Source organism: Aquila chrysaetos, chromosome 8, assembly GCF_900496995.4.
Source record: "Aquila chrysaetos chrysaetos chromosome 8, bAquChr1.4, whole genome shotgun sequence".
Classification (NCBI taxonomy): domain Eukaryota; kingdom Metazoa; phylum Chordata; class Aves; order Accipitriformes; family Accipitridae; genus Aquila; species Aquila chrysaetos.
The window spans coordinates 25,604,180-25,628,375 of record NC_044011.1 but is presented as its reverse complement, the minus strand read 5'-3'; the positions used below and the strand labels follow the sequence as shown (position 1 = coordinate 25,628,375).

The window sequence follows — 24,196 nt, the reverse complement described above, 5'->3', positions numbered from 1 at the left end:
AAAAAGGAAATTCTGCGTCCACCCAAGAGACATATTTATAGCATAACACCTAGGGTGCAGCACATGCGTTGTAAACTGCAGGACATGAAGGGATGCTCTGGGACACAAGCACAGCTGCAATAGCATTAGAAGACTGCCCCATTTGGGAAGCAGGAAACTTGAGGCAATGTGGCCACTACCTGAATATCCAAAGTTCTCAGCACCTAGACCCAGGTTCCTTCTTGGAAGAAACTCGATGGCTTGCTCCAGCAACAGGCCCTGAAGAAACCAGCACGTATGCTATGTCAGTAATGAAAAGGGCTCAAGCTCTTGTAGGGAAGTGGGAGTAAACCAAACTGACACTGCAGGTATACGAACTGAAAAGAGGAGATGCGAAGAGGTGCATATCCTTTCCCAAGTCACACACAGGCTGCCCTGTAAAGCACCCAGCATCTCCCTTGGGATAGATGCAAGTGCTGGCCCTCCCTACAACACATACTCCCACTTGTACCTCCTCAGGAAAGGGGGAGTGTGGGGTTTCAAACACCTCCAGGAAAACTCAACTTCTTAACAAGTATTATAAAACACAGACATCGCCTTCACCAGAGGACCACATAACTTCTGATAGCTAGGCCATCTGAGCCTGTGATGTGGCTGACAGCTCTGGTGAATGGCTTCTTGAAGGAGACAAGAATCCTTTGAGAGGAAGGGTACAAGGGGGAAAAAAAAAAATATTTTTTTCTTATCCAAAATAGACACTATGTAAAATGCAAATCAAAGTTAAAAATGTATGATCTAATTCAAGTTTTCTGGCTTGCTAATTTTAACTACAGTTTAAATCTGATTAAAATCCACCCACCTTTGGACAGAAACAACACATTTTGGAATGAAAAAACGCACTGCATTTTAAAAGTCTTTTTTTTTTCTAGTGGATCATCTTTATGGATTTAATTTCTGAATAATATTCTAAACTCTACACTAAAACATATTTAAAGGAGGTTATGCTTTCAAGTCCAGGAGGAGATGGGAAGAAAGGGAAGACAGCTTTGGATGTTGCTGTATCTGTGGCAGCAACATTACCCATGCTAATGATTAAGCAAGATTCAGAAACAAACACAAACATCACATATAAGGCAAAGCAACACAACTGAATCTGTTCCTGTACCTGACATAAACCTGCTCCTTCTCTAATATATCCACCTAAGCAATTGCCTCTTCACAGCCTACATGCTTGCAAATGAGGTTTGTATGACCCTCAAACAACAGATTTGCCTTTTCAAAGTATCTCTATATAGAAAGGTGGGAAAGGGAACAAAATAATCCCAGCAATGATGGGGGGGGGGGGGGGGGGGCGGGGGGCGCGGAGGGGGGGGAGATTAAACAAGCCTTACTGATAGTAATTACTGTGATAACAGCAATTTGAACAAGTATCTGTACAAGTAGCAATAGAAATGACCAAATTAAAAATCTTACTGTTTTCTGAATACAGTTGTTTCACTAGTTCACCACAACCTAAGAAAAAAGTTTGAATCTTCTCAGTTGACTCAAACTCTGTTCTGTAAAAATATATAGTTTTATTATTACCACAGCTTTAGTCACTATTCACAAACATCAATGATTGCTGCATCAGCACGGACTTGCAGCAAAAGCACAACAAGGGAACATAAATTACATACTGAGCAGCAAAAGGGTTAGAGCTCAGAAATCAATATTTAAGCAGACAGGAAAAATTCAGGCACTGTACATGAAAAAAGTATGGAGGAAAGCATCACTTTCCTTTGTTTTCTTGCTATTATGCAGCTTACTGAATTTCACCTCATCTTACTTTAAGGTTTTTTTGTTTGTTTTTACAGGCATCACTGCTTCTGTTTTTGGGGCTGTCACTGCTCAGATTATTGATACGCAGACAATTCAGATATTAGTTTTCAGTTGCATAATAGGTCCTATATTAAAAGTGGGATTGGGAATGCCCTCATTCTGCAATGAAAAGTATCTCACAGCTCCACTACTACTAAGAGGCTTTGTCTCTGATGTGATGGGAAGTGAGAAGTTAGCACAGGGAAGGGGAGATAGTCTCTCAGATCGTGAGGTAACCATGCACAAGGGTTACCACAGCACCTTGACTGCAGAAATACATAACATTTCTGAAGCTTACTGCTTCAGAAATAATAATCTGCATTAGCAGCCACTGTACATTACTCATTCTATTACAGGGCTTCTTTTCCATCTTGTTTCAACATCATTCTTTTCCATACACCATGGTGTTTTTCCTTCACTCCCTCCCCCAAATAGTTCCCAGGCCCTGGTTTTCTTTACCCCTCTTTTAAGTAGTAAAATTATTTTACTTTGTTCCCCTTCTTCTAACCTGGTTTCCCCATCTCCTACAGGAGAGCCTGTAGTTATATTGTTGCTTGAATCTGGCATTTGTTGGACTGCTAAAAATTACACACAGGTGAGTGGGAGTGCAAAGCAGAGCAGTAAGGTTTCCAGTCAGAGCAACCTACAGAAATGTCAAAGCTAAAGAGTAGGAGCAGCCAGAAAGATGCAGAAGGGAGGGGGCCAGCTACACTTAGAGCAAATTGAAGTGGCCATGTAAACATAAAATAAGTTCACTAGTTGTCTACTTTTTATCTTTTCTGTGAAAGTGTCCAGCCAAAGGGTGCCAAACAGAGGATACAAAGTTACCAGATGTGCTGACCCCATGCCATGCTCTGTGGGCAGCAGTGCGTGAGGTGTCCCCATGCTCTGAGCCAAACGAAGCCATGTGAGAAGCAGCAGTACATTAGCTCAGGTCTGGCCCTCCACCACACTCCAAGATAGCCAGAAAATTTGAAGGCAAGGCAAACTACTTTTATCTTCAGGAGAAAAGAAAAAAAAAAAAGTGTGCGTGTGTATATATATATATATAAAAAATATATATATATTAAAAAAGATATATATATATATACACACACACACACATACACATGAGCAGGCTGAGAGTGACGGTAGGACAATGGCACAACAGGCAGAAACAGTACTCAAAAGCAGGGCTGGCCTGCTCCTCTCCATGCAGGGAAGCAGTGAGAAATGAAACAAGCACTAGTCCTCAGCTGTGCTTCAGGCTTCCAGCCTTGCACACTCTGAACACTAAATGCCTCAAATAATCTGGAACACCTTCCAGGCTACCAAGGTGCTATTCAAACCCTGTTTTTCCTGCAACTCTGAAAGGCTAGCACAGTACCCTTTTGCTTTTTGTTCACTCTTCACAATGCTACCAGAATAGCAGCTTCAGGTAACGCCTCTTACTGACGTTCACAGTTCCCCAAGCAGCAGCTGACTTCGTATAAGCAATGAAACACTTCCACTGACAGCCCAGGCTCCTGACTAACAGTGGTTAAGAGTTAATAAGAACTGGTCATTTATCCTCCAACAGTGTTGCAGTGATGGCCAGTACCATTTGAACACCTCATGATAGAGGTATCGGAAGCTTGAAAGCTGCACCGCACAATAGAAGGCTGCATCATGAGCAAGAACACTATTATGAATGCTCTGATGGTACCGGCATGGCAAAAGTGGATTTGCTCAAGATTAACCTGCTACTTTGGAACTCTATCTATAGCAAACAGATTTCTCACCTTGCTTTATTACTCCAGATTCAGAGTAATAAACTAATATACTTCAAATACTGAACTAGGAAAAAAAAGAAGAAACTAAGAAAGAAAAGGAACAATTTCTCAGAAGGTAGCATTTTATACAGCCTCCACTGGAGTTTGGTTACACTACACTCAAAGTAAGAATCTGACAGATTTTCTAAAACATAACTGACACCAGTAAAATACACTTATTTGACACATACAAGCCAGTAAAAGACAAGCTATTCAAGAATAAATTAGCTTTTTGAAAATCCATATTGCATGGAAGAGGTATGGCTGAACAAAATACTATAATAACTTTAAAGAAAAGGAAAAAAAAGCACAGCCAACCAAACACCACTCTACATAAGCAGGTATAGTAGCTGGCCTTGAAGATGGAGTATTTTTTTGTGCAAATACAGCAACTAATCTTTTTTCAAATGTTCTGTCTTTCACCACCCAAATGTAACAGAATAAATCCGTGTCAATGAATGAAAAACCAAACCATAGATGTTACTCATAGGCAAAAATAATTTGTATTACTACAAAAACCTTACTAACCCCCTGCCTAAATTTCCTGATAAAAAAATGGCTTATAGAAATGTACAAAAGCACTGCTACACTGTGTTATCTATAAAGCCTTCCCTGCATCCCTCCTCTCTTCACTTTTTACCAAGTGAAGTGTGTTTGAGAACAACAGGGAATCCTTGGAATTAGTCAATAGATTGATTAGTGCACTGTACTGAGCGAGCCAAACAGGATCAGGATGTTTACAGGTGTTCTTGAGGTAGACATTAATTGCACTGCACTAACGAGTTAGGCTTCTTTCTGTTAAAGTTGCTACTAACAATACAGACAAGAAACCAACCACAAGGCTTACTGAATAAGCAAAGCAGTAAAATATATTTTTCTGATCAAGTAAGTACTTCAAATAAATTCAGCTATGTAGTATATTGACAAGTTAAACAGGAAACAAGTATCAGTCAACTTTTGGGGACAAGGAGTTTATGAAGACTGAAGTATCTAAGGAGGAAAAAAAATTCTCTCAGTCACCTTAAATAAAACAATCTACCCCATCACAATGAAATGTAAAAGGAAGAGAGACAACCAGAACGTCTTAGCAGCCCCAAACACAGATTCCAAGCTTTTGCAATTTATTTCATAATGTAATGACCCAGTTCAGCTTTCAATGATCAAACTTTAAAACCACTACCTTCCTGAATTGCATTTGCCAATCCACGGACTAGTCAATAAATTCCCTTGCGCACAGTTTCTCCGATCTATTACCTTTATACTGGCACTGCAAGCCATACAGCCGCAAAACCTTGAAAAGTCAGTTCTCAATTGCTCAGTGGACTGGTAAACTTTGTTAGTCTGTCTATTAAAATAAAGAGACCCAGAAAGCATTCTCTTTGAACTTCACCCTTCTATAGTGCAAAACAGCCAGCTGACGCATCATGTGTGGAGCAGTGTCTCAGTGTAAGAGCTCAGTAACCTGGGACATGGTGAGGGTTCTCCTGCTGCTTGCCAAGCTCTTGACTTTTCAATGCCTCAAGAAACACCCAGCTTTCACCAGACACTACTTCCTAGTTAACTTTTGTCTGACTGTATCTGTACACATCCACATAATTTAAATCTATGGGTTGGTGGTTTCATTTCTACAGGAGAAAAATTCAGGTTTAAGTGAAGTAAAAGGCCAAAAGTCTCATCTATAGGACCTCTACATTACAGCTTTCCTTCCTGAGCCACACTCATGAGATCTATATTAAAGCACAAGTTCCATGACCTTCTGGCTCCCCTCTCTCATTTATACATTTCATAAACACTTACATTGGTCCTGTGCTGAAATTCATTTTGGGTCACGCAGGTGACACAAAAGCTATTTCCTTTCTGTACAAGACAGAACTTAAATAGCACACAACTGACTTTCCAGATCACAACAATTACTCAATGCTATTTGTACAGGAAAATTAAAGTTGCACACAAATTTAAGGGTGTAACTTCCGTATTTCTTCCAGGTGCCCCAGAGGTTTATACAATCCCTGTCCCCACCAACACCACCAGCTCCATGGTCCTCATCAGCTGCACCAGTGTTAACAACTCTTTTTACAGCTACACAATGAACCGGGTTAATGAACTGACCCATGCTGCATACTTTGCCCCCTGCCTCCCCCCCCCACCCCATTATTATTTTCAATCCACACCAGTTTGCAACCACCTGCACATCAGAGCAACCAGGAGGAGGCAGCAACGCGAGAATGCCTCTAGGAATGACAGGACATGGGAATGAGCAGCCAGAGACATTCTGCCTAAAACCCATATGAAAACAAATTACCATGAAAGTGTGGCCTAAGATTACTTGTCAACACACTTCCTCCCATCTCCATTGCCTTTCACTATGTATGTTCTGCATTCTGAGGTAACTGTGCAGTTTTCCACCAGGGACCCCAAAATGTCAGCCTACCAGAATATATTATGTTTTACTTTTCAGGGCTGTTTCGTTTCTTTTCCTTTTTTGCATAGTAGTGAATATAGTTTTATTCTTTAAAATGAGCCAACATGTAAGGTCACACGTAATTTCTGCAATGTAAAATAATTTCTGCAATAGTCTTCAGAGTAAAAAATAAAAGTTTGTATTTGTGAAACACACTCTACTACTAAGGAACATCTTTAGAGACTTAATCTGTTCTCTTTTAGTCATGCTAGATAACAAGTGCAACTAAGAACCTCCCCCACTACTGTTAATTTATTTTCCTCTGATTTCTAGAAAACCAATTAAAAAAAATTAGCACATATCCAATCCGGGCACATTATCCATCTGAGAGATCGGAAACAAGATGTCCATCTCAGCATGTCACTATTGTCCACTAAATTTAGACATTCTTCAAATTGCATTTGTATCCAGGAGGGTAATAGCCCTTACATTAAAAAAGCCCTTCATTAAGTGGCTCCCCGTCACACAGCCCATTACAGGCTCTCATGCCCTGACCCTGCATAGCCTCAGAATAATGCTGCTTTTAACAGGCAAACCAAACACAGTAAATAAACTATCTTCTCTATCTAAGGGTAAAAACCATCAGTAAATGTATTATTAAAATGGATAAAATCACCCGTTTGCACATCCCCAGTGATATAAGAAAGCACTATCATTTACTGCATCTTCTGCAAAATGAATTTATCCACACACAATGAATAGTCTCCTAAAATAACTGGAAAAAAATCCATAGCCAAAATTTGATTTCATCTTAATAGCATTCTCTGATTTCTATCTTGTCTAGTATAATGTATAAAAATCATACACCTGAAAACATAATGCATGCTCTAAAGGGTTTGCTTCAACATATAGAAGATGTCTTTCTTCAGAGGTACAAAGACCATCAGGTAAATAATTTGACTTCATTTTTGTCACTATGTCTACAAAAACGTAACACTTGGTTACCACCCTTGCCTCACATAAAATGCAAATCCACAGTTGTGGAGCCATTTCTGCGTAAGGAACAGCTCAATAGTCTTGGACCATTCAACCTAGAACGATGTCAGGGGAAGGGTGCGTATTTTATTTAAAAGGTATTTAAAAAAAAACCTGAATGGGTGGGAGAAGGTGATTAGGAACCAGTTTTGCTCACTTCCTGTACAAGAGGCCAACATGTATTAAACAGAAGTCATGTGCAAGTTCAAAACAAGTAAGAGCTGTGTCTTCCCATAATTTGTAACAAAAGACAGCACTCTGTTATAGGACATAGCAGATACTAGAAGGCTTCAAGGAGCCCACACGCAGTAAGACAAAGTTGACGGGGAAAAAACATTAATTCATTGAGAACATCACAAATAAAGACCACTTCTGGTTGAGGAAATTCCTAAATGCCAAACAGCTGGGAGATGGGAGAGCGTTCAGGGCATGATCACCTCTCATTTGTCCTACCTCTGCATTCTTCCCTAGGCAACTGCTAATGGCTACTCTCAAAATCAGCAGACCCGTAGCTTGATCTAGCACAGTTGCTTTTATATGCTCTTAGAAACCTAATGTTGGACATCAGGTGTTTTCCAAGGTTTTAATAAGTAACCCAAAGGTTTTATCACATAAGCTACGGTTCAAACAATTTACAAGTTGGTATTTAAAGCTGTACACAAGCACCTGCTCTAAGCGTTCGCTTTATTTCGGAATTAATCATTATGTACTGCATTTATTTTTCCCATAACAGAAGATAAGTGGCTTTTGCCTCTGCTCATAATTTGAGAAATACAATGTAGATCAGTATAAAAAAAAATTCTGAAGTTGCATTAATTACTCAGGGGTAATTACACTTGCCTTACCAGTAGTGTTTACTATTGCTATACCTACAAAATGCTTTCCATTAGGACAAGTTTTCACATTTTCATAGCACTCCGAAGCACGTGCCATTAGGTCTGACATTTCCCATGATCTATCCTTCTCTGAAGCACAACATTTGATTCAAGGGAGGGGTTTAACTCAAAGTAAAACATGAAGTCAACTGACAAATTTTTCCCTTTTCCTATTTTTATGCATCCTTTTCTCCCTCTCTCTTTTTTTTTTTTTTTAATAAGAATTTCTAAAGCTACTGAAGACTAAAAATTGACATTTGAAAATTCATTGTAATTCTTTATGACTACAATGGTTCTGGGTAAATCTGGTAAAACTAAAGCCCTGAAAGTCACATACTCAGCATAAGGGTATTATCTTTTTAACATACTGGTAAAACAGTGGTCCTTCTGAGACAAAGCTGTACTGGAATACATATTTCCCTTACTAAGGCCAAGGTCAGGACATCATATTGGATTCCAGAGAGATGCAAGAGACAAGGGCTCCAAACACTATAAAGGAGAGAACATCAACACATGCATTAAGGAGCTCTGCACCTAGCTGAAGCATTATAGAGCGTGAGAAGAAAAGATGAAAAGAAAAAGGTCCCTACCCTAGCACTTCAGTATCTGTGCTGCTCAGTTTTTCTGGGTACCCCTTCTCTCCTCTCATCCTCTGACTGAGCTGGAAAAAGTGGGCTGACTCTGGTCCCTAGGAGATCCCTGGCTTCCACATGTTCGAAAACCCGACATTTTTCAAAGTGAAAACACTAGTAGTTTAGTTTTACCTATACCTTCATTACCACATCTTCTTCTACTTGGATGACTTCTTCATGAGTACCGGACTGTTTTATAATCTACAGTTTCAACAGTAATCAGACAGGGTCAGCACCATTAAAAAACTGCACGGCAGATGACTGCACAGTTACTTCACTTCTGCTTTTGCCTGAACCTCTTGCTGCTCCACTTCCTGCAGACCCATCAGAGGAATTCAGCACTGGTTTTAGAACTGTTTTACATTCTTAGACTTAATTTAAAATCATGCTATTTCAAACACAAACGAGCTTAAGTATTTAGATTCAGCATAGATCCTCAGAATCTGAAGACGGTGAACTTCTTAAGGGCAGCTCATCACATAAGACTGCTCACTTTTAGTCTGGATCTCAAAAACTGAACATCAAACTTTTTAACAGTGGTCCAAGAAGTCTAGAATTCTAACCAGAGGAAGAAAAAGTAATAATAATTAGAGCTTCTTCTGTCTCTGTTTTGGACTATCTCTGAAACGTTCCTTTATTTTGCTAGATTTTATTGAGCAGCCACAATTTCACATACAGATGTGAAAAAAGAACTTCCTCCAGAAGACCTCCAGAAGAGTCCATGTGCTACACTCAGAGGAAAAAGGGTCTGTAGCAGAACTGAACAGAAATCAGGTGCCAAAGTCAGAGAGCACTGTGTCATTTAACTCTGAAAACTGCCTAAGGATGACAAGTATGTTATTTGGCAGAAGCAAGAAGCAGCTATCTTATCATTTAGATTAATTCAAAATACAATTCCTCAAATTGCTGGTTTTCCTATACGAGGTGTGCCTGAGGTCTGAGAAAACCAAATTTTTTACAAAATGGTGCTTCCATCACAATTAAGATATCGCCAACCATTTTAACAAACCATGTAGACTCTGAAAAACGCAAACTGAAAAGTAACTGATTTCGTCCTTCCTAGGGGAGATATTATTTTGAATTTGTTAATACAAGACCATCATGAATGCTGAGGCTTCAGGGCTTAAATTTGCTCTTCCATATGCAAACTTGAAGCACCAAGCAGTCCATTAAATAAAGTGTGGATCTTGCTTAATTACCTGTTTTCTAAGATATGGGGCATGCTAACAGCTGCTGATATCAGTGACTCCAAAGCAGGGGGAACTCAGCTAGTTAGCAGTTAAGAAGTAAAATTACATAAACTCACCGCCATTAATAATGCACAACAATATATAAAAAGGAGGGGAAGGAATGGTGCAGAGGTTAGGTTACTTCTGTGTGGCAACATTTCGCACTCCTTCTCCACACATACCTCACTTCACAAAACCTTTTAGATACAAATAAAATAGCCATGACCTTTTTTCCTCCTCTGCATGATTAATTACTTAATGTATTATTAATTGGAAAATGTAGCTGAATTTCAAATGCTTTCATTTTCTCAGCATATCATGCTGTCTGGGAAGCGCCGATTAAGCTGTTCATCAAAGGTGAGCGGGCAAGGTCATGTAGGCTGTACCTCTTCAGTTATTCATTACTTGTCCTAAATAGTAATTAACAAGAGCAATATTTCCAAAATCAAAACTTTTCTGATTACCTTCAGATGATGAGCAGTTGGGGGGAGGGGAGGGAAGGAATCAGTGTATAGGTTTTTACATGTATCCTTTTTTTCACCATTTCTTCTAATGCATTCCTGAATAATTCAATCAATACATTAGCTGTCATTTAAGACACAGAATTTTACTGCGAGTCAACAGGAATTTGATGCAGAATAAAGAGGAGGTTATGGTTTCCTTTCTCCCTTCCCTGTGTCCCCCAACTTTAAAGGGGGATTTGATCTAAGAAGGTTTCTCAATTACCAAGACTGTTATATTTATTCTTTTTCTTTCTTTTGATTATCTCCATTATCAAGGTTAAAGCAGAGATCACAGAGTATGGCCTTGAGGCCATATTCAGTGAGACTCTGAGCTTTGTAATAAACTTATCCCTTCAGTATCTGTGGGGTTTCTCACCTTGAGGCATCTCAGGCGGCAAATAGTGAGGCTCTTGAGCACTGACATGTACCCAGTCGAAGTCATCATACAAGTCTTGGTGGTAGTCACAGGGTCCAGGGCCATCATCAAACGTACATCCCCCTAGGGAAGAAACTTATTATTAGTTTATTTAAAAGCAGAGCTCTTTCAAGAGTCAAGCAGAGGTGTTCCTCCTGGGCACACCACAACTACAGAGCCCACACAGCCTGTGGCACAGTTCAAAGGCTTGCCCATGCAAAGCTAACACCCGCAAGCAGCTCATGCATCAGCGTTCCCCTCTCTTTTTTAAACCGTCTCTGCTTCACACAACCGATTTCCCCCAAGAGCACCTTCTGTCAGAGCAGGAGATCACAGGCTGAGTCACTCAGCCAAAATGAAACCTGGCCCAGTGTCTGCGTGACAAAAAGCAACACACTGTCTAAACCAAGGGGGAAACAGAAAATAATGGACTAGGCTCAAAAAACAAAAGTATAAATCAACAACTCTGATGCGCTGAAAGCATAAGTATTCCAAACAGCAACGACGAGGATAAATACTGTGCCCAAAACAAAACCAGTCAGACAAAATAATTAAAGTTACTTAGAAATGAAATAATTGCTGCAGAATGAATTGGATAATCTTGCTTTATTAAATCAATCTAGCATAACACCACAAATTAAAGGTGCTTTTTCAGGGTCACACAAAAAATGCATATGAAAACCTTACAACAAAAGTTGTGAGCAGAAGTGACAGGGAAAAAGAAGAAGGGAGGAATGTAAAAGATGGGGGAGAAAAAAAACCCCAAAATTCCTGTGGAACACAGGAATGTCTGCCCCGTCTCATTCAGTAAGTTTTTTATTACATTCTTCACTCAAGGCAATTAAGTAGGCTGGGAAAAAGAGAGAAGAAAACATAATGATCACAGAAAGAGATCAAGGTTTGAGAAAAAAGAAACAAAAGGAATCAAAAGAGCCTGGTCAAAGAAAAAGTAGAGCGTAAACGCAAAAAAATACAGATGTCATGCACACAACTCTGCAGCATCTGTTATCTCCATTCATGGCACACAGTCCTCGAGTGTGCTCCTCCTGCTCAAAAATAAAAAGGCAAGACTAGGAGAGAGTGAAAGAGAAACCACAGTGCATTCATCTTTATTTAGGCAGTATTTTTTTATCCAGAAAAGAAGTTATATAAGAACTCAAGAATTAGATTATAAACAACTCTCAGAAATCAGGGGAGATATTTCTTGCATCCTCTTCTCCGTGTCCTCAGTAGTTAGGGCATATCAATCCAATTAACAACTGTTGTTACAACAAACTCCTCTTGTTAAGAAGACACCTCTAGAATAACAGGAGCATTTGTGTTGACTTCATTGTCTGACTTTTTGAATATAAAATATGTGGCAAGTACTGCAAGTCCCAAGAACAAAAAACAAACCCTGATTATGATAAATTCTAGTGTCACTGTAAGATGAGTCACTGCCACTGCATCAACAGCCTCCCATGCCTGCCAGGCTCTCACCAGCCCACACTACACCCCGGAGAATGGGCTGGAGGTATGAAAGAGGACATGAGATTGAGGACCATGAAGAACTACAGCCTGTGCTCATTTCTGCCCTCTGTACAAGACATTCATGACCTGGAACTAGGACACGCCAGAGAATAAGGAAAGGAAGAATGGGCATGTATGTCACCAAATTGAGGATAAAAGTATTTTTTACCTACCAAAAATGGAGTATTCAAATGTCACATAATGGGCAGAGTTTGTAAAAACAGTATTCATATTTGGGGAAGGGGAAGTCCCTTTTACTAAGTTTCATCAGCAAATCTAGACTGTGTCCCAAACTGAGATTATGTTTCATCTTCAATCAGAGACAACTCAGATAATTCCCACAGTTGTGCATAAGTATTTGTTATTTTGAACAAATGACAAAACCAAGTCTTAGCTAACTCTACTTCACCAAAAACCATTGCCAGATACCCATTCCTGGGAACTCCCAGAAACACCTGTTAACCAGTGTGCTGGCAAGAACAATGCCAGGAGAGAAAGAAAACTCTACACTGTAGCAAAATTTCTGCTAAATCCTTGTACCATAAAACCTTAAAACTTCATATTCAGCTACATGTTAGCAAAAGCTTCTCAAATGTTACCCTGTGACACATAAGCACAGCATCAACAGCAACAACAAAGAAGCCCCAACATTTCATACTCTGTACTAAGTTGGTTACTACATCAGTGTCACTGTCAAAAACTGCAAGGCACAAGAAGAGAAATATTTGTGCATCAAAGAAACATTTATGCCTTTAAAAGTCCCAACTCCGATGCCCTATTACCACCGAGAGACTTTCCTAATTAACATCTATCATGATAAAGCCAGAAAAGCTTAGAACATAAATCTTGGGTTTTTATTTAACTTACAATACACTGCTATGATCACTCTACAGCAAAAATGTACGTTTCCTTCGACATTTAATTGATAAATGAATAGCAGTTTCCCTTAAAGGGAAGTTATCACTGTCTGCTGTCCCAGCACCAAAATGACATATGGCTTTGAAACACATCCCTGCAGGGCACCCATTACCCTTTTTAATGGTTTAAGTGCCCCCAGTATATAAATTTAAACTACCAATGAATCTTGTAGACTCATTTGGAAAATTAATGTCCTTAATTGCTCGTCTTTGTGCCCACTATTAATTTTAGTTATCAGGGTTCTGATTATCGATAACAACACACCTCTTAATACACAGCAAGCAATCCAAACCTCCTTGTGTGTAGCATATCATGGCTGCATCCACAGAACAAGAAATTGTCCATTTATTGCATACACATGAACAAAGTTTATCAGGACAGATTATCCACCCTGTAACAACTGCTTAAACCAATGGCTTCCTCTCATGCAGCACACCACCTTCTCTTACCAACATATCAACACATTTCAAGGCAAGTAAAGTAAAAGCCAATGCTGTAGCAATTTATCCAGTATAACACGATGAGAGAGACTACGCATTTTAAACCCCTTGCAGGCTACTCCTTTTGACTTAAAACATGAGCAAATTTGGATCTCCCCTTCTCTGTTTTAACAGTCAACTGCCTGCGTGCTATTTTGGTAACTCTGGATACTAAGAGATAAACCTAGGGTAACATGCAGTGTGGAAAACACAAGAAGAGATGATGAGTGAGTGAAACCTGCAATGATACATTTTGTTCCCAGTCATTTGTTCAAAACTATATACATTTTAAATCAGTCTTTAACCACTCAAAAATAAAACCACATCTGACAGAATTATACCATAGGTCAGGACTTGTTAGCACCCTAACTCAGCTACTGGGCCACTCTCCACCATAATGTAACAGCACCGTTCAGGGAAGAAAGTGGATCGGCTTGATGAATGTTTAGTACCTTACAATGAGGTTCAGCAGCTGAACTCAAATACACATTCGTATTTGTTGCCAAACATTTTGACAACAGCCTGCTAATATCCTACAAATGACAAGTTAGAAATCTCCAACTCAGCCATTTGTAACTTCCCCCAAAACTCAGTAAAAAGGTACTTCGCTACCAACCACTATCTCGTTATGTATCACCACTGCATTCCTTTAGCTACAGCTGATGTATAACCTACAATTTATCTTCAATACTACCCTGCTACTGGAATTTGTGCATACCTACCAACACACACACCATGCCACAAACTGATTTGTGCACCCCTGCTCAATCTCCCAGCTGGAAGCACACAGTGCTGACATTCATATGCTCTTGGACCTTGCAGTACCTAAATCCACATTCACTTTAGATTTCTAATGTCATGCTTCAGAAAAAGGTGGCAGCAGCAGCAGCAATTACAGCAATATACCAGACTGGTCCAACCTCAACAGCCTGATGTGGGCTTGGGGGCTCACACGCAAGGCAGCCAGCATCTCCTCCCTTCAAATGATGCTGCCACCAGGACATGGCCCAGAAGGGCCGGACAGGGACAAGCAGCACGCTCTGCTGATAGGCAGCACCGGCCAGCCATGACTGGCCACACCTGCAGTGGCAGCAGCAGCTGCCATCAAGTAAGCCTCAACAATCAAATTAACAAAAAGAAGAATCAGGTAGTCCATCAGAAACAAACACCCTATTGACAGCTGGAATTGTAAGCTAGGAAGACAGAAGGAATTTTAGGTCTGGATGGTTATTTTGTCAAACTGCTAACTGTATTTTGGGTCAATCCAATTTGTTCAGTTGCTGAGGAAGTATTTGGGAAACATGTACATTCCACAGAAACCAAGGAAATCAACAATTCACTGTTTCCATTATCTTTTCCCATATGCTTCATGACGTTAACTTCAGCTTAAACACACCTAGAACTCTCACACATTCCTCTTCAACATCCTTCTAAAAGATAAGTGATAAATTATACTAGCCTCATAAAAATTTCCTGACATGTCCATTTTCATTTATAAAAGATAAAGAATCTTAAATGTTCATTATAAAAAGAAAGATATGAATATCCCACACTGAACTCTCAGAAACTAAATTAAAGCTCCACTAAATAACAAGGTCATTAAGATTAACCTAAATTTAATCTTAAAATTAATCTTAACCTAAATTTAATAAAGATCATGTAGTCAAGGTTTACACATCACCTATTGCAGTGGGTTGATGCTGGCTAGATGCCAGGTGCCCACCAAAGCCACTCTATCACTCCCAGCCACAGCTGGACAGGGGAGAGAAAATCTACTGAAAGGCTCTTGGGTAGAGACAAGGACAGGGAGGGATCACTCGCCAATTACCATCACAGGCAAAACAGACTCGACTTGGGGAAATTAATTTAATTTATTACCAATCAAATCAGAGTAGGATAATGAGAAATAAAACCAAATCTTAAAACACCTTCCCCCCAACCCTCCCTCCTTCCCAGGCACAGCTTCACTCCCTGTTCCTCTCCCTCCTTCCCCTGCAGTAGCACAGGGGTCGGGGAACGAGGGTTGCGGTCAGTTCATCACATGTTGTCTCTGCCGCTTCATCCTCCTCAGGGGCAGGACTCCTCACTCTTCCCCTGCTCTAGAGTGGGATCCCTCACACAGGAGACAGTCCTCCACAGACTTCTCCAGTGTGAGTCCTTCCCACGGGTTGCAGTGCTTCATGAATTGCTCCAGCATGGGTGCCTTCCACGGGCTGCAGTCCTTCAGGCACAGACTGCTCCAGCACAGGCTTCCCACATGGTCACGGCCTCCTTCGGGCATCCCCCTGCTCTGGTGTGGGGTCCTCCGCGGGCTGCAAGTGGATATCTGCTCCACCGTGGACCTCCCTGGGCTGCAGAGGGACAGCCTGCCTCACCATGGTCTTCCCCACAGGCTGCAGGGGAATCTCTGCTCCGGCACCTGGAGCACCTCCTCCCCCTCCTTCTTCACTGACCTGGGTGTCTGCAGGATTGTTTCTCTCACACGTTCTCACTCCTCTCTCTGGCTGCTGTTGCTGTTGTGCAGGTTCTTTTTCCCCCTCTTAAATCTGTAATCCCAGAGGCGCTACCACTGTCGCTGATGGGCTCAGCCTTGGCCAGCAGTGGGTCCGTCTTGGAGCCGTCTGGCACTGGCTCTGTTGGACACAGGGGAAGCTTCTAGCAGCTTCTCACAGAAGCCACCCCTGTAGCCCCTCCCCGCCAAAACCTTGCCACGCAAATCCAATACATTTATAAAAAGCTATTTAAAGAGGCTTGAATTTAAAGACCAATCCCATTTTTTAAAATGTTACCACAATATTTCCTTAGCAGCAGCACTCAGTACTGACACTGCTCTGTGATTTTGATTTATCCTACATCCCTCCATACCAACCCAGGAAAGAAGAGCTGAACAGATAAAGAATCAGATTTTTCCCTACCAGGTGAAAATACAAATAAGCTTAAGACTAACAGAAGTACGGGTCAGTAACTCCAACTAATAAATGGACATCCACTACAACTTTACAGTGGCCTCCAGCTCATCAGCTCAGGACAGAAAGGAAAACTGATTCAGATTTTGAACTATCGATCTTTATCTAACAGTTCCACTGTTCTCACTACACTTCCTACAGATCATATCACTTTTACTATTTAGAATAGAAACAGTCAGTTGTACACAATATTACATGAATTTAAGATACCTGTAACATTTATTATGAATGGCATTATAAGGCTGCTATACTGGAGTTCTACTGACTTCTAGATAAAAGACAGTATTCCCACATATCACCTAAAAATTCTGTATATTAGTTTTCATATTTAATTAGACCTAAACAACTCCACTGCCCTTTAATATACACTCAGAAAAGCGATAGTAAAACAAACAATTCAAAACATTGAGAAAACTACTAAAATGCGATAAATTAAATACCTATTGATAAATCTAGCTGATAAAGAATAACACACATTTACTGGCCATGATTTAGACCACCTTTACAAAAAAGACGGCCCTTAGCATCGGGGTAGGAGAAGGGAGTGGCTGGCATTCACTTTTCTAAATCCAACAAAGAATATATTTGTCTTGTATCACACTTTGTACAGAATTAAAAATAAAGAAAAAAATTAGTATAGCAAATTATATGCAACAACAGTAAGAAGGCATTTATTTTTAAGTCTCCCATAGTAACAATATCTATCCACTAGAACTGCCAAGTACCTTCTCACCAAAATCTGGCACAAAGTTTAAGCAACTAATAAGGGAAAGCAATGAAAGAAAACTGCATCTTCCGGATTTGGGGCAGGGGTAGAGAAGGGAAACTGGAGTACCTGATTAGGTTTCTGAAACAAACTGATTTTAGAAGTGTTCTTCATTACCTATTTCTATAACCTATCAGCATTGCAAGGATTTTTTCAGCCATAGAATGGCATGTATAGAAGGACAGTCAAAAGAACACAACTTTACAGTTCTGAGATCTCTTCTTGCATCCAACTACTTCTGGTGTTATGTAAAACACAAAATAAACTAGTAACAGCTTAAATTTCATGCTCCTCAATTTTAAGGAGCTGGTTATAAGCCCAGAAATTGATCCACTAAGAACAAGCAGATCACCAATACAGGAGAGAAAAAAAATTCTAGCATGAGAGAAGAGTTGTATTACAGGCCCACAACAAACTTTCATCATCACAACTTTTCCCTTACACAGGGCTCAGTTACCAAGGGTTTCTTTAGGGCTCATACGCACAAAGGTGTCACACCAGGAATGAAATACTCTTTTCTCATTCAGCTCAAATGACTAGTTGGAACAATCTGCTCCCTTTATTCAACAGCATCCTTTTATTTTTCTCCACCACCTGCTGTAAAAGCATAATGACTAGCTCTAAATCTATCTAAGTAGATAGCTCCCTCATAAGAACCCAGTACAAAATTATGTTTATCTGGGATGTCAGGTAAAAGTCCCATGCAAATTTAATTTTCTCCTCACATCGATTGGTGAATTCAAAGCTTGAAGAGCATAAAGGTGCTATAGCAGGTCTCTTGTCAGTCATATATCCAGGAAAAGGTTCTGCTTTTAAAATCGCCCACCTACCACATTAATTTACCTGTTTCTGTCACAGCACACCTTGAAGCACAGGTTATTTTCATCTTCTAAAGGCACTACGTTACTTCTGCTGCAAGCATTTCAAAACACATTGATTGCAGAGCATTCAGACACCTATTAAGAATATACTATGAATTGCTGTTAATACAGTTTGAGAATAAATTGTAATGACTTATGTTAAAATGCTTATGTTCAGTATTACTCACTGAAATGTAACTCTGAAATAACCTTAATTAACCTATGGCATCCAAAAAGGCAGAAGGTCAGAGGCACTATTTAAGTTTTAAAAAATAACTATGAAAATAGCAGCACTTAAGAAAAATGACACATTCTCCTTCACTACAGGGAAAAGTCATACTAAATACTAAAAATATTTATCTTCTTTGCAGTGGTACCTTATTTTGTAGTACTAGAATTCATTACACAAAACACGACTGATTACAGTTAAGAGCAATAAAAGCCAAGTAAACTCAATTACCTACAAACGCCTTTTAAATTTTTTCTAGCCTTCTTCCCACTATCAGTATGTTTAAATCATCCTCTTGGCTTTTTACCTTGAACATGGAACTCCAAGTCTCATTCAAAAGCACCTATGGAATGTAAACACCAACAGCTTAATATGAAGTATGGCCAATTATTCCTAAGTTAGCGCTATTTTATTTTCAGTGTAGGGCTTTTGTTGGTGCTGTTAGAACAGACAAATTATCTAAATAACCCTATTAATGTAAACTTTTGAGAGAAGGAAGTGGACAAAACCACTCCTAAATCACTACATGCTATAAATCACCTTGACATTAAAAACCAATTCCATGCCCCAATAGCCACAAAGTAGTACCATAGCCAATAGAAAAATGGGAAGAAGAAGAAAAAAAAAAAAAAAGCAAAACAGGTCATAATCAAGTCCGATCTATGCATAATTTTTCTCATTTTGTATGTCTTCCATATTCCTTATTAATAAAACGTAGTAGCTTATTTTAGAAAGGAAAGATGGGAACTTGAAAAATATTAGATACAAATTACCAGGAATGCAGGAAGCCTCACGTAGACATCCTTTCCTGTAATCTTCAGGGAAAGATTTCACTATTAATCCCAGCACTTATCCTAACCCCAAATTTTGGCAGAGCATGAAGCTTCACAATTAGATGTGGTCTACCTGGCCATGCCATTTATTAGATTTATTCTATTAAATTAGGTTCCTTCCCTCTATACCAGGCCTGGAAAAGGCTTCTTCATCTCCGGTTTTGAAAAACTTCATGTTGACAGGCAACAGGAAACCTTTCCATGCTTTACCAGCAGTGAACAGGATGGAAAAAGGAAAGGGATGAAGGGAGGAGATCAGTCTCTATTACACTATCTGTCCTTCAGTTTCCAAACTAAACAAAATCTAAACTAAACAAAAGTGTCTTTAAATTTCCTCCTGTTCTCCAGGGAAAGGGAGGTTTTCTGTTCTTTACTGGAGAGCTGACAACAGGTAGCTGTGAAGAGTCACAGTTGTTTAAAGTCTTTTTCGTGTTTTCTTCACCCTTCCTTGGCACGGGCAAGGCAACGAAGAGCAAATAGCCCTGAATATGTGGATCACTTTATATAACTGAAGCTACCAAGAGAATTTCCATTTCAGTTCACAAGATATTTCTGAAACCACAAAGAGATTCAACAGTTTCATGAAATTATGAACAGATCTTCATTAACACACAAGTGTCAACATCCACAAAACACCAAAGCTGTTTCATATTTCAGCTCATAAGCTGCAAGCTTTAGTATTCCTCTGGTGCACTGAGCAGACTTCTGACCAATTGCACTAGTGACAAGGAGTTATACCATTTGAATACAAATAACTGGGGGGGGGGGGGGGGGGGGGGGTGGTGAGGGGTGGAAGCATGTACTTGAGATTAATAAATATTTTCATGACTATACCAATAGTAACTAAAACACCAGCAAGCAAATTCTATGACTTCAAGGACACAGTTGAGAGCTCCAAAATGAAATTAATCACTTTGATTATTTATGGATATGTGTGTGGTCTTACAATACTGCTTCTGAAAATAACACCTTTTTCCAAGACACGGTTGTGCTTATTTATAGAAAATCTTATGTAGATATCACAGTCTCTGGCATTTCTCCTAAATGTTCTCACAGTATGCTGTTAAAAGTTAATGGATAAGAATGCGATTAAACTCAGTAGAAGTGCTGAATGAAGACAGCCCTAAAACCACTACATTAAATCACAAAATTTTCTACAGATTCAGAGTGCTAGGTTATTTTGTAACCTACTCTCCAAGAAAAAAAAAAAAAAAAAAAAAAGAAAAAGCTGAAATAAGGACTTGGAAGAAAAACAATTATAGCTAAACTTTTACCTCTACTAATCACGTCAGCAATTCAACCACAAAAGCAGGCCTAACAACTACACTAGCCACCCTATTACAACTTTGACAGTTTAACCATAAAACAAGGTGACAAGGGAAAAAACAGGTTATTTAAAGTTTGTTCTAAACCCCATCTCTTTTGATATCGGATATCAAAATTTTGTTCAACAGATGAAAATGAGAATTTCCAGCTGGACAGTTGGAGCAACCATTCAAAAATAGAAAGGAGTTTAATTTGAGGACAACAAACGATCACAACTTACCACAGCATCAGTGCAGAAGCCAGACAAACAAATGAGGAAATGAGGGAAGAGTGCGTAAGTTATACAGACTAAACTATAAAAGGAGCTCAAGGATCAGGGGGGCAAAGAGCTCAAGATTGCCAACATGAAAGCTGAGGACTTCCTAGGGGAAGGTGAGCATAAGGCTGTGCATAAAATTTTAAACAGTCATGCAAAAAGGAAGATCAAATTAAATGCAAGGAAATGGAAAAAGCTCTGATGTTGAAAATGACAGAAGCTGTTACAAAAGGTCATTTCTGAAGCCACAGAAGAAGATAAGTCCAAGAAGGCGGAGAGATGATTGAAGAGTTCGGTCATGGTATAAATCCAGAGTCACAGGAGGATGACAAGAACCTCTCAGAAGAGGTCTTTCAAGAAACATCAAGGTACATGAAGAATTAAGGTAGCAGTGAATCACAGAACTCAGGCACATGAATGAGAGCAGTAATGTGCAATATTGAGATCAAAAATGTATCTTCACGCACACAGGCACTGATAAACTAAAAGCCAAATCCTTTCATATCAGAAGTGCAGTTATTGCTCTAGTTTCCCATTTTATAGTAAGAAAATAGCCACAGGCATTTTAATAGCTGGCATATCTTTTCATGCAATCCAGCAATATTCTCATGAAAGGTAGGCTACAAAGAAGAACAATGTAAATGTATTTTGAAAACACAGTAAAAGTTTCTATACCCATAGGAAACAGCCAAGCTCCCCAATTTAGAGAAAGACCTGCTGAGATACAGATCAACAAATAACAGATTTCAGATGCACTGGTCCCCAGTCTACAGAATCAGAGAATAGTTGAGTTTGCAAGGTACCTCTGCAGGTCATTTGGTCCAACCCACCTGCTCAAGCAGGGCTACCTACAGACGGTTGCCCAGGACCATGTCCAGACAGTTTCTGAGTATCTCCAAGGACAGAGACTCCACAACTTCCCTGGGTAACCTGTGCCAGTGCTCAGTCACCCACACTGTAAAAAAATGTGTTTCCTCATGTTCAGAGGGACCCTCCCTGCGTGGGAGACAGTGTTGAAAGCCTTACTGATGTCTAGGCGGATGATATTTGCTGCTGTCCTTCATGTGCCTAGAAGTGGTTTCAAGGATGAGCTGTTCCATCACCTTCCCAGGATCGAGGTTAGACTGACTGGCCTGTCGTTCCCTGGGTTCTCCTCGCCCAATCGCCTATTAAAATATTGTCTCATCTTAAACTTTTTTCAGTAATACTTCATATTTTCTCTGGTATCAAAAGAAAGCTCTGCACATCCTTACAAGTTTTAACACCTTTTATTCAATCACACAGACAAGTATAGCATTGCCCTCTGCAATATCATGCTTAAACGTGGACTATAAAGTATCAGAGAAAAGCTAAGATAAAAACCAGAATTATATGAAAACTTTTCATATTAAACAAGCTGAGAACAGCAAACACACAGAAATAGACATTTGTCTTTCTTTCTGATATGTCTTTTACCCTTCCTCTTTAGCGTTACAAATCTAAGTCTTTTGTTAAAGGTGCCCTACGGAATCAAATGAACATCAAATGGATGATTCATCTCACATGCTAGTCTTTCTATTAGTTGTTACTTCCTTCTTCAGCAAAGTAATATTTATCAAAATACTTCATAGACTATCAGGAAAATATTTTGGGTAGATTTCATTAGGAAAGAGTCACCAGACAGCAAAGCTATTTAACACACTCAGAGCACACATACAGAAAAATAAGATGCTAACAACTCACTTTCTTCCTTTACACCTTGTGGGTAAATCACTGCTTACTGTTGAACAGATTTAACATACAAATTGTGCACATAGTGTCTCTCCTCTCATCACAATTAGTCCTCAACAAAACCTCTGATGAACAAACAACACAAGCCAGCACATCATTTTGGACAAAGCTTACTGATATGCCATCAAACTTAGCTTTATCTAAGTGCAGTAAAAAATATCCTCTCCAGACAAATCACAATAGGCATGTAAAGCTCTAGCAAGAAATCACTGTTTTAGGGTAGAAATATTTACAATCAGAACTGTAATTCTACTACAATATAACAAATACAGAAAATGTTATTTTGTGACTCCCCAGGGAATTGAACTCAAGGACTTAAAACTTGTATTTTTATCTGCAAATGTGCACCTTAGTTTCAATAGAAGTAACTATTACAAGAATACTTAGCTGCATTACAGTATTTTTCAAGCAGATTCAAGTTGTATTTAATCCCTCCACTTCTTAAACGAAGAAATACTCTCTCTGGGGTGACTTTGTGAAATGGTGTAATATATAAGCCTGAAGATTAGATGAATCCTACTTTAGACTGTGCGATGAAGTTGTAGCACTTCGGAGCCAATCATCTGTCCGTGTCCTGAAGGCATACTGCCCAAAGCACAGTAAGGAGAACAGTGAAACATGATTCCTACAATCTTACAATTTCAGCACACAAGTGCAAATGCATCCCTTTATGTTATACATTGCACAGAAGTCAAGTACAAGAAAAACTATGGCTGAAAACTGTCCTGGTAGGCACTGACAGGGTACCAATAATAGTCTCTGAGCAGATATTTACTACTCAGTCTTAAGATTTTAAGGCTGAATTAGATATTTTCATGAAAACATCAGCTTGGTGCTAAATAGTAGTTAAAAGGTAATTCTAAAGTTAGAAGTTATAAGGAAAGAAGTTTAGAAAAGAATACTGAACATTTCTTTGAAACATTATAAGCCACATCCAGACACTATGCGTGGTTCTGGTTTTCCATCTCCTAAGGGTTATAGCAGAAATTAAAAAGGCTTAGAGAACATCCAATAAAGATGATCATAGGATGCTTAAAGTATTAGACAAAACTTAAAAGACTAGGAATTTTCAGCCAGAGATGACACAGGAAATAGGACCAGTGCATCCTTAGTGACATGAAGAGGAAAATAGAGATCAACCACTTATTTGTGTGTGTGTGATAACATTACAGGACTTCAAATGAAGCTATGGGGTGTCAGGATCAAATTAAACACCACAGTGTTAAGCTGTGAGAGTCCTTGCCCCAGGATGCTACGGCTGCTACAGATATTCAGGGCGGGAAGGACGGACAGAATCACTGATATCAGCTGAGAAACACTAACTGAGCACCTTTGGCTCAGAAGACCACATGCCACTACGAGAGTATTTTGGGAAAGCATACCTACAGACTTGCCAGTGACTAGAAAAGAGTATAAAATCAGGGTATTTTGAAAAAAGATACTGAGCTCTATCAGTCTTTTGACCAACACATTGTATTGAAAAAGAAGAAAACATATAAGATGTACAACAAAATAAAGCCATAATTGACTATTTGATGTAATCTATCTCAGAGGGCAAAAATGGGACA

The 24,196-nt window shown here is 39.4% G+C and overlaps 1 protein-coding gene across 19 annotated transcripts in view; it reads right to left on the bottom strand.

Moving 5' to 3' along the window:
* The window catches only part of PTPRK (protein tyrosine phosphatase receptor type K), a 417,047-nt gene that overhangs the window by 315,228 nt on the left and 77,623 nt on the right, over positions 1-24,196 (bottom strand). For all 19 annotated transcript variants that reach the window (XM_030022191.2, XM_030022195.2, XM_030022192.2 and 16 more), the window contains exon 2: positions 10,678-10,800. In XM_030022191.2, coding sequence (XP_029878051.1) covers positions 10,678-10,800 — 123 coding nt within the window. The remainder of the gene's footprint in view (positions 1-10,677; positions 10,801-24,196) is intronic.